Source organism: Centruroides sculpturatus, unplaced genomic scaffold, assembly GCF_000671375.1.
Source record: "Centruroides sculpturatus isolate CEXI.00-Female unplaced genomic scaffold, Cexi_2.0 scaffold811, whole genome shotgun sequence".
Classification (NCBI taxonomy): Eukaryota; Metazoa; Arthropoda; class Arachnida; order Scorpiones; family Buthidae; genus Centruroides; species Centruroides sculpturatus.
Genome location: NW_019385134.1, coordinates 40174 through 52447, shown reverse-complemented (window position 1 = coordinate 52447; position 12274 = coordinate 40174). Strand labels below are relative to the sequence as shown.

Genomic DNA, 12274 nt, shown 5'->3' with positions numbered 1-12274 from the left:
AATATATATATATATATATATATTTATTTATTTATTTATTTATTTAATGATTGTATTTTTTTATTTATATATTGGATCCTTTCTTTTTAAAGTTATAATTTTGTTTTAATGATTTTATAGCTTTAGTTTATGTTTAATGTTTTTATTGTTTCCCTATTACCTTGTTTGTCAAACATTATATCATGATTTTGGTTCATTCCATTATCGATCAATCAGTCCCCACTGTTTAAAAAGCAATAAATAACTTTAGCACATGCATAGTCATGGATCGAGTCCTCGTATCGTCATACTAGAACTTGATCTGAGACTAGAAGAATTACACCTCACATCCTGAATCTGCATTAGCATATTCATACAATTTTATTGTGAAACACAAATTTTTATTGGTGATACCCTAGGGTTCCACCAATAAAAATTGGGTACTCCTGGTATACAGTCTTTATTGAAACATCATTTGTTGCATATCTGACTAAAATTAAATTAATCTAATTGAAGGTTAACTTTATTTCTGAATGTAAGTAAATGGAAAGTCCATTATAGATATTTATATGCAAAAATTCAATACAAAAAACAATTTGAAAAAAATTACTAAAATGAATTATTTTTAAAATCAAAATTTGAAAACACAAATACTATGATACTAGACAATGTAGACATTACGAAACAATTGCCTTAAATAATTAGGCTATAAATCCACTATTTAATCTGACATACTGTACTTCAATTGTCTAAATTATGGAAATGATATGCCTCTTCAAATTGAAATGCAATTAATTCCTAATTAGTGTCAGAATAAACTGAAATTGCAAAATTTAAAAACTATGTTTCTCATCTAATAAACAGTCATAGACATTAGAATTTCAGAAAAATTTCATTGTGATATCACAATCTTCATTTTGTTGACTTTTGTCATCTTAAATAAAAATAATAATGATAACGGTAATAATAATAATAATAATAATAATAACTCTCCCGTGGTCACCACCTGGTCTCACTACAGAAGGCCACTATATTGAATACATGCCACATTGTTAGGAAATTCCTGAATACTGACACTGACACTGACACACTTATTTAATTTTAGTTTTGTTTTGGTTGCTATGCCTTGACTCTGGTCCGGCATAGTACACAGCCACCGGTTTAACCGAGTATTACCCACGGAACCCAACACAATAATAATAATAATTCGCATCTTGCTCCTAGGTCTTTGTCATGGCACGTTCTTATCTGTATGAGTTGTTGTCCTTGTCAGCATTCCTGTTGAGTAATTAGTTAGTATAATTAGTTTTAAGTTAGTAATAAGTTAGATTTAAGTTATCAGTTTTCAGCTGTTTCTCATGGTTGTTTCAGTTATGTTATTCTGTTTCCTATAGAGTTGCTATAAATTCTGTATTAATTTTAGTATTAGATTTAAGCCTTCACTATAATTTTAAGCCTAAATCTTTACTCTGTCTAGCTTTTATGTAGCTGCACTACTTATTGATGTAAGCTACAACTCAGTTTTCTTTCAGACCCATGGCCTCACAGCCTAAAAACTCCATTCCAACATTAAACATTGGCGTATGCAACGTTACTGTACCTTCCTTTCTCTTCTTTCTATATCCTCATCCTCCCCCTTTCCCTTCTTTCTCTGGCACACTTAGGCTTTTTGGAAATTTTAACCAGTAACACCATGGTAGTGATGACTGATATCATTAGTCATAGAGAGTTATTCCAGGCAATTAGCACATTTTTAAACATGCTGGTTATTTTGTTGTGTTCAACATGATGGAAAGTCAAGAGGAGGTAATATCATTAATTCTGTCATTGCTCTTGAATATTGATTCAGAATCATATGATGATGATTTGACAAGTTCATCAGAAGATGAAAATGAACTTGTAGAATTTTTTGGGCAAGCATCAGAGAAAAATTTATTTTCATTTAGTTTATACTGTGAAATCAATAATTTCACAGCATTTACTGGCCATTGACCATGCTATCCTGCCCCATCTGAAATTTAGGACATGGCTTTCTGTTCTTGGTCACTTGGTGCTGCAAAAACAAAATGCTGATGTTTGGGAACAGAATGTTGTTTTATTTCCTCTAAATTTTTAAAATCAGTCACATTTATCACAACAATACAATGTGTTCACCATCTTACAATTGAAGAGAACTGCAGTAACCACGATGAAAAAGCAGTTACTGTGATTACTGCCATTCTCTTGAATTACAAGAGAATTGCAGTAACCGTTTTGTCACCATGGTTACTATGGTAAGTACCACAGAACAACTGGTGACATTATAATCATGATTTTTAAATGCAGTTGGTTATTCAGGTTGCATTTTCTAAATGCTCTAGTAATTACCAACAGTTACCATAACACTGGTTAAAATTTCCAAATGCATCCTTAGTGTACAGCCATTGTCTTTTGTTATTTGTGATATTGCAATGACATTTTCTGATTTATGATCTTAATGTTTAAAATATACTTTTGAAAATGTTATAGATTTAATAGTAAAATATCATTCATAACAAATATAATAGTGTAACAATTATGCACTTAAAAATTCAACTTTTAAATAGAATTCCTTAAATAGAATTAATTTCCGAGCTGATTTTAAGTTTTATAATAATAAATTTAAAATCAGTTTAAAAGTTTGTGAAATTTTAATTTATATAAACAAAACATCCAGCAATGAGTTGCTAAACTTTCCCGGCAACATTTGGTGTAGCCATCTATTATGATATTTTATTATTAAAAACATTTCAAATTTTAATTATTATAAAATGGCAAAAAACTTAATTTTAAGGATAAGGATGGGTTTTATAAAAATTTGTAAATGCTAATAATGAATAAAATCATCATTAAGTCAGACCCCACTCAAGATATGATTCAACCCCCATTATCTCCCCACTCCCTCAACCTTTAACCACCAAAATTTAATAGCACCAATCCCCCTAATATACAAACCTCCCTGCAAAATTTCAGAAAATTTTGACAAAAAGCACAGAAGTTACTAAGTTTCAAAAAGGGTGAACAAAATCATGCCCCCCATATATACACTAACATCCATACATACAGAAAAAACACCTGAATTTTTTTGTATTTCTCAATGCTTCAAGGTCCCAAGTCAAAAAATGTAAAATTTTGGAGGATCATTTTTTGACTGATTGCTATACTTTCCCTCTGTTATATTAGTACATAACAGCTGGAAAAATAAAAATTTAGTAAAAAATAATTACCGTATATTCCGGCATATAAGACGACTTTTTAACCCAGGAAAATCTTCTCAAAAGTCGGGAGTCGTCTTATAAACCGGGTGTCGTCTTATAGGGCAGGTGCTGCAGTCAGTCAGGACACCCAGGATATGGATAGAGATAGAGTGATGCTGTGCCCAGAAAAACACACATCTTTTACCTGTCTGGCCTGCCCTTGTATGTATCCTATTACCGTACCTCTTTCTCTGCCTCTCAGATCTCACTCCTGAGGACTGCAGTGAAACGGCAAAGGTGTGCATGTGCGAAATCTGAGAAGCAGAGAAGGAGGTACGGTAATAGGATACAAGGGAGGGCCAGTATGTTGTGACATCTCGCTTCTAAATCAGGCTAGAATCGATCTTTTTCTTGAAACAAAAAAAAAATTATTGGAAGAAAAGAATTAATAGCAAAAAAGATGCTCACGATCAATGATAGTGATTATCGCAAGTGTGTTTTTCTGCCAAATTTTTCCTACCCAAAAAGTCGCGTAAGGTCTGTGAGACACCGGCACTTTTTCGACTTTTTTTCCAAGTAAACTCAGTGCGCAATAAAAATGTTATTTATTGCATTTTTCAAAGAAATTGGAGAACTTATATTTTTTGAAATTGTTTGAAAAATTTTGGAAAAATTGCAACAAAAATGTCCACCAGAAGGCGTCTCACAGAATCCACGTGATCATAGAAGGAATAATAGGATACAAGAGCAGGCTGGTATAAAAATGTCCAACAGTCAAGTATATCCCGAACTCTATATTTTAACTGTAAAAGTCAGGGATCGTCTTATACGCTGGAATATATGGTATTATTAAAATTTAAACTGGTTAACATAAACATATTAAAAGATAAAGTACAGTGGCACAAATAAATTACTTTCTTTTTACCATTGTAAACAAGTTTGATTATATTTAGTTATTGAACCAATTACAGAAAATGTTATCTTGTTAACTAAATTATATATAATTTACATTAAAATATTCAGATTAAAAAAAGGATTAAAATATTTAATTTTGTTCGGAGTTTAAAAAATGAATTTGGAAACAGTAATCACTTTAAAATTAACGTTATATATTAACTTATAAATATTATATTTATTAGTTAGTTATATTTAACTATTTGATATAACATAATTTGAAAACAAATCACATAATAATAGAACTTGGTTGTGTGCTGTTCTCCCAATTACATGTATTTCCTTTGGAATTAGTACAAGGTTGCTGTTGAGAACAAATCATACAGGAACACTGAGTGGAAAAAGTTGATTTATTGACACAAAAGGATATTCATTTCAGGCTTAATGCCCCTCTTCAGTCTTAAGATTATTACAGTGACCGATTATTATTCCAGAGGTCACTATAATAATCTTAGGATTGAAGGGGCATTAAGCCCAAAATGCATATGTTTTTGTGTCAATAAACCAACCTTTTCCACTCAGTGTTCCTGTATGATTTGTTCTCAGCAGCAACCTTGTGCTAATTCCAAAGGAAATACACAAAATAATAAATAATTATTGGTATTGAAATTATAAATTTTTTTAGATAACTTTTATAATTACTATCTATTACCAAAAATAGAAATTTGAAATAAAAAAATTAAATGTTTATATTTTAACATTCCAAAACTAAATGATATAAAACAGCAACAAATGTCATAACTATAGCAACTTTATAAAAAAAAATTATATTTATACATATCATAATCATAGTGATAAAACCCAATGTTCTAAATATTAAAAAAATATCATAAATTTAGCAATGTATTTTGCAATGTGATTCTTCTATACTCTAATAGAATATGTGATTCTATATTCTAGTAACTTCTGTATCTAAAAAATTATCACTTCTCTTTAAGATAATGAATTTGCTTAAAAATATCAAAAATACACTTACCAGGAGGTGGGACTTGTACGCAGCCCAATATATTTCCTACTAAAGTTTCCATTTGAATATTGGGCATCATATTGTCTATATAAACTGTATATGTTATTCCTAAGCAGTTCTGCAAATATTCANTGGGCATCATATTGTCTATATAAACTGTATATGTTATTCCTAAGCAGTTCTGCAAATATTCATATATTTATAAATGTTAAAATAAATTCATGAATATGATATATATTAAATTAAAATTTTTTATATTTTAAAAATATAATCTATATAAATAAAAATGTACTGCTTGTTTGTTCAAAATCTTAAAACTCCGAAAGTTCTTCACCGATTGCTTTCAAATTTTGACAGAACGTTGCATTCAAATATGCACATGTTTTTATATTATATAGATGTCCCTCTCCCCACACAGGGGAGAGGGACATCTGTGTAATATCACTGTGAAGAACTTACTGTGAAGGCTTACTGTGAAGAACTTGGCTTCTATTATACTATTTTAGATGCAGTTTTTTTGCATTTTTGATTGCGTTTTAATAGGATACATCAAGAGAATGTACACTAAGGGATTTTTCAAAATTCCCTCCCGCAGAGAGTGTTATACATTTACAATAGATACATTTTGAGCCACAGCAACGCATGGCTAGGTCTGCTAGTGTATAATAAAAGGTTTGATGTTGATAATTAAATTATATTTTTCATTGTCATATTATTATAGATATTGTAAAACAAAATCTGCTTAGGATATGTAAGATTTTACTTCTATTTTATGCCAAAAATGTCTTACAAAATAATTACATACCATTATGTGTTGGCTTTAAACTAATAAAACCATGTTTAGAGTGTAGAATCCTTGACTTATGGGAGTCTGTGTATAACAACACACAAAGTTTGTAATAAATAATCATTTGATCTTGGAGAAGTTTGGATCAGTATATATGAAATTTTAACAGGTTAATTTTCTAATACAGTAGAGCGTCGATTATCCGAATCAATTGGGGACTGGGATTGTTCGGAAGATCGATGTTTCGGATAACCGATTATGCACGAAAAAATATATTAATTTATCCCATCTTGACATTTTTCTCCATTGCGTGTCGCTTCGCATTAAATTTTCGTTGATGTTAAGCCTAACAAAGACTATTGTATCATTAAAAATTATTTTTTTATTTTGTATGAACAAAATAAATATATTGAAAAATATAAAAACAATAAAAAATTATACTTCAGAAGTTAATTTAGTATTATCAAAAACGTAAAATATTTGAGTAGCCCAAGACATAGCCAAAGATTGCAGCGCCACAGCACTGGCAAAAATTTAAATTTGCCGACTGGAATTCTTTCGGATGATTGACTTTCGGATAATCGACGCTCTACTGTATATTATATATTTATATTTTCCCTTTCTTTATATTTTCTGTGATGTTGATATGTGTATGTCTTATTGTTTATTATCCAATGTTATAGCAACCTATGGACAATTTAGATGATGCATTTTTCTTTGTTTTTTTTTATTTTTTCTTAATAGTTTAATTTTTTCCTTATGGAGTTGGAGACTTTAAGATTTCTGAGTACCAATATAACTCCATAACTGCCAGTGCACTAGGTAGTAATTATTATTATTATAGTTTAATTTAAATATTCTATGTCATGAATATCAGCTTACTTAATATAGGATAATGGCATGAGACAGAAAATAAAATTACATTGCCAAAGTCCTGGGGGCTGTATATTAAGACTGTATAGGTTGCTCACAACTGCTTTAAATTATATATTCAAATTTGTCTTTTAATCAATTAAATTACTTTGTAATCAAATAACTTAAGAGTCATTACCTTGAAAGTATTGAAGTAATCTAATCTTGACACAAGAACTAAACATTTTGGGGCATACATTAATGAATGATGTTGAATTAGTCCTGCATTTTCTACCACTTCTTCCTCTCCTTCATCGTCAGGTGGTTTACTTGGAGTGATAGCAATTGGTTCATTAAAAGACAAGCATGCACAATAATGTCGATTTGCATCTATATCTGTTAAAACTGATACAAAAAATGTTGGCTGCTGACGAACAGTTGACAATGACCATCCTTGAGGTTGACAAAACTGAAATATTAATTTTCATTATGAATTTAACACAACACTTATAGCACTGCATTATTTTTAAACTAAACAATAATTATATCAATAATAATCACATATCTTTAAGAGTTATAAACTATAATTAAATTTGTCATCAATTATTTTTAATCTCCTATTTTTATCTTAAAAATTTTTAAAGCTAACAGTCTGAAAAGTTTTTACATCACACTTTTAATTTAAAATAAAGCTATCTGAAGATAAAGTTTCAAAAATGCTTAAGTTGGAAGAAAACACTAATATTTGATTCCCGTCCACAGGATCATCCTTAATAATTATTAAAGACATTTATCATAAATTTTAAAAAACTAAAACAAGAATATAAATATTCTTTAAGAAACAATTGTTTCTTAAAGAATGCCTTTTACTGAAGAACAGAATTTTCATAGAGGAAAGCTATATAAATAGTAGTTATGAAAAATTAAGGCAATGTGCTTTTATAAAAATACCCAAATTATCTGTGTTACAAAGGTTTAAGTTCAGAAATATTTTTTTAAATTGTTATCCATAAGATCTGTATTTAACAAAAAGAATAAACAAGAAATTATCCAAGATAAAAAACATTCAAACATAATTAGAAGAGAGTCCCATACAATATCTTTAAGATATTTATCTCAAGAGATCAGATGATCTTCATAATGCTATAAAAATAATCAAATTTTAACTTTATAGTACTCTAAAGTTTTGAATGTTGTTCATAGTAAATATGTTCAAAATTAGTGTTTCTCATGACAAACAGCATGGCTGTCACAAATCTAACTTGCATCATTGCCAAAGTCCTCCAAAGTCCCTTTTCATTTGATCATCTGGTATATAAGATTATCACAATATTAACAATTCAAAAGTTCTTTTTTATAATAATTTGAATTTTGTACTATATCTCTACAAAAGTTTTATTAATCAGGTTAATATTATTCAGTATAATCTTTTAACAAATACAATTTGTTCTTTCTATAATAAAAATTGTTACTGAATTATTTCTAACACAACGAAACATAATTTGTCTAGTCATCCCTTTTACATCATTATATCATCATCAAAATTTATCAATCATTTATAGCTTGAATTAATATATTTACTTCTAATATATTCATTTTGATTAATTCAAACCAATAAAATGATTTATAGTTTTAGATTTGAATGAAATTAATTAAAAAGTAAAACTATTTAAAAATTAATTATAACTAATTCCTCATTATTTTAATTAACAAAAAACAGCTTACAGTAACAAAGTCCTACAATTTAACAAGGAGTCAATATTTTGTTTAATTATCCAATACTACCCAGTTGCTTTAACTAGTTTAAAACTTAACTGATCATTATGCTTCTTCAAACTCAAGACAGTTAATATATTTGTATAAAAATCTGATAAATGTTGTTTACCTATGAAATTTTTATATAAAAATATCCATGATTTAGAACTTTTTTGATCTTAAAAAACTTCCAATTTTGTTGCTTATAAAATATCACATCTAAGAAATGCAAATATGTTTTCAAATTAAATCATTTAGAAACAGATGACAGATTAAAGTTGAAACTATAACAGAGTCTGATTAATTAATTGTCCAAAATAATTTCTTGTAGCAAAAGCTATCTAAAAGCAACAAAGTATTACATTGAAACACAAAGAAATTTAGATAAATTCTGAGAATTAACAGATATTAAATAGCAATAAACAATAAAATATTTAAAGCACAAGATGACATTCCAATAACTAATGATGTTTTTAATTAATTCTCCAGATATCATAAATGCATGTCTAACATACCTAAATAAACATATAAGATCATGTTGCAAATTGGATTATACCATGATTTGGGCATAAATCTTAAAATGTAATAACTAAAAAAGCAAGAAATATAATTTTAAAAACTGCAAGAAATTTACAAGTATATAATTATATAAAAAATCAAGCAAATATCAGATGGCAGTCTGAGTAACATAACTGGTAATTCATCTGCACTGTAAGAAGTTGCATGTTCAAGACCTGCTCCAGATTGGCCTTTTCTTCCAGAGTGTTCTAAATTAATTAATTTAATACAAAATGCCAACTTAATCACCTACCTATAGACCAAATTACATATCTGTAAATTTAATTAACTTAATTAGAGACCAGTAATGAATTTGGCTTTTTCATTTGATTAGTTTTCTATCTCTTGATTATCATTCTTGATCTAATTATTTTTGTATTTTTAATTATTGTATATTTCTAATTACACAAGTATAATTAGAAAAATACAATAAAAATGATAAAATTCAGTAGAAGTAATGAAAAGTTCTATATAATGTTTAATCTTTTTCTGCAATAAAATTTTCTTCTTTTAGAAATGCTTGAAGTATTTAATATAGAAATGGAGTAAATAATTGAGTTTGTTTATGCAAAGGATCACATGAATAAGAAAAAATTATTGTATAGCATTTAACTGCTGCCAGTGAATGTGAAAGAATAAGGTACAGTAAGACCCTGCTTAACATGGGGGATGCATTCCTAGACAAGAAAGCACTAAGTGAAACAGCGTTAAACAAGGTCATTTTAACAGAGTAAATAGGGATAGGGGAACACACAACCAAAAATAAACAAATTTTACTTTAATTTTAAGTTATTTTTATAATAATAACTAAACAACACGTATTTTATTTTTATATTAATTTGTATAATAATATATGTTAAATAACACATAAACATATGCACACAGAAATGTAAAGTTCATTTTTTGTGACGAATGTCCTGGCTTTTCTGAAATTCTTGTTCTTTTGCAATAAAGTCGTGAAGTTTCATTTGTCGCTTTTTTCTTTCCTTAAGCAAATGTCANACCACTGCTGTTTTATTCATCATAAGAGTTTCAATTGAGATTGTGCTCAGTGTTCAGTCTTCATTTCACTAAATTGTCTAATAAGTACTCCCAATCTACCATTTGACATCAACCTGATTTCCCTTTGGAATTGAAATATGATTATCATCCATCAGATATTTTTCATTTTTAACAAGATCATATACTATTAGAGTCTAACTGTGATAATTCACACATCTTTGTCTTTGTGATGTGGTTTTATAATTCTTTCAATCTTGAGTCCTATTACTTGAATAATTGTCTTTGAGGGTAATCTTAAAAACTTTTTAGTCATCAAAGAACAGATAGAAAGAAATTATTTTTCCATTTATTCTTTGCCTGAAGAAAGATGAATTTGTATTTTTAATAACAAGTACTTTTGTAATATAATTTTATTCTTTTACATGTTTTAAACTAATTCAAGTATTTTAACACCAAAACACAGTAGTAAAAATTTCAATTTTCAATTCTAAAGTTTTGTGCACTTTGCCACATTTTTTTGTACTTAAATAATGTTCTGTTTTCTGTTAATTTTATTAAAATTTTGCTTAATTTAAATTCTTTAAAATAAAAAGTTTAGATACTTTTCTGTAAGTAAAAATAAATAAAATAATGGTATCAAATTATTGGAATCAACAGCAACAGTATTTAATAAAAAATATTTTGCACCCTAAAAAGTTGTATTTAATTTTTTCTCTTAACATTTTTGAGCAAATATATAGCTGGTAATTTGATGTTATTAACATTAAAACAGATAAAACTTTAAATATAATTAATATATATATTATTTGATAATAAAATTTAATAAAAAAACAAATATTTAAAGTCATTTAAAAAATTTCTAGCATTACTACATATACTGTAAATTTTATTAAATTTTCAAAATAAATTAATTAAAAAATATATTAAAACAACAGCATTCATGTATAAACTAATATAAACAGAGTAGGAGCTTAGAATTTTTATTTTAAATCATTGTTCAGTTATTACTAAAGATTAGACAGTTAAAAATACAAAATCATTAAATTATGTAAAGAAAATAATTAGTGAAATAGGAAACATGCTTGATTTTCATTCCTTGACTTTCATGTCATTGACATTTACAACTTTTAAATATGACAACTGTAAAAATTTTTTTTAAACAAAATATTTTTCATTTCCTTTTTCTTTGATACAAATAAGTTAGGCGTTTTAGATTATTACCACTAACTAATCTAATGTGGCGCAACTTTTATTTCCTGCATAAAGTCAACCTTAAATTATTTGTTCGTTTTTTATTTTAAAAAAAAAGTAAAAAGACAAATGATTAAAATCAATTTGGAAATAAGTTCTATAAAAATTTAAGCAAAATTCAGGTGATGTTAGAACTTTGTCAGATTTGCAGGACACTGCTATACATATAAGCAAAAAAGCAAAAAGGATCTACAACTCTATCAACTCTTCATAAGACATTCTGCTCCAAAACTTGCTTCCTGCAATACTGAATGATTTGAAGCATTGATAAAAATTTTAAATAAAAAATAATTACAGAATAACAGTGCATAGTGCACTAAACTATATCAAAATTGAACTTGATTTAAAAGCTTCTTGTCCTGGTTGTATTGATATCTTCTATGTGAGCATAAAATTGCAAACATAGAAAACATAACAGATTTATTTACCACACAAAAATCTGCAAAACCTATTTGATTAAAGCCCTGAAAAATAGGCTTTAATCAAAGCCAGACTTATCATACAGGAAAAACTGCAAAACTTTGCAGTTTTTTCCTGTATGATAAGTCTGTTATAGCAATTTTATGCTTGCATAGTTTTGTTTCAACAATGTCTCATCCAGCACAGTGGCCGTAAACTCTTAATTAATTAAATATATTTTGCGTCATAATAAAAATATAACTTGACATACGTATTTATAAATAATTTATATTCAAATTACATCATTTCTATGACCAAGAGCGACATAAGGCATGGACGACGTATGCCTCGCGGTCCGAAGGGCCTCGCGCCTCGAAGGTTTATGCATTACTTAAAAGCCGTGAACATGATGAAAAAGTTTTGCTTGTCATAAAACGATAAATAGTTTGTCAAATTTTTATTCATAAAAATGCAGTTTCAACTGCTTTTGATTTTATAAAATCCGTCTTCTTGCACCACCAGAGGGCCTTTTAAACAATAGGTAGTCTGTTAGCG

General features: G+C 27.9%; 1 protein-coding gene across 2 annotated transcripts in view; it reads right to left on the bottom strand.

Annotated features, from left to right (window-relative positions):
• The window catches only part of LOC111635244 (myotubularin-related protein 13-like), a 152489-nt gene that overhangs the window by 124845 nt on the left and 15370 nt on the right, over positions 1 to 12274 (bottom strand). For both annotated transcript variants that reach the window (XM_023380151.1, XM_023380152.1), the window contains exons 3-4: positions 6954 to 7223; positions 5125 to 5233 (exon numbers count right to left, since the gene is read on the bottom strand). In XM_023380151.1, coding sequence (XP_023235919.1) covers positions 5125 to 5233; positions 6954 to 7223 — 379 coding nt within the window. The remainder of the gene's footprint in view (positions 1 to 5124; positions 5234 to 6953; positions 7224 to 12274) is intronic.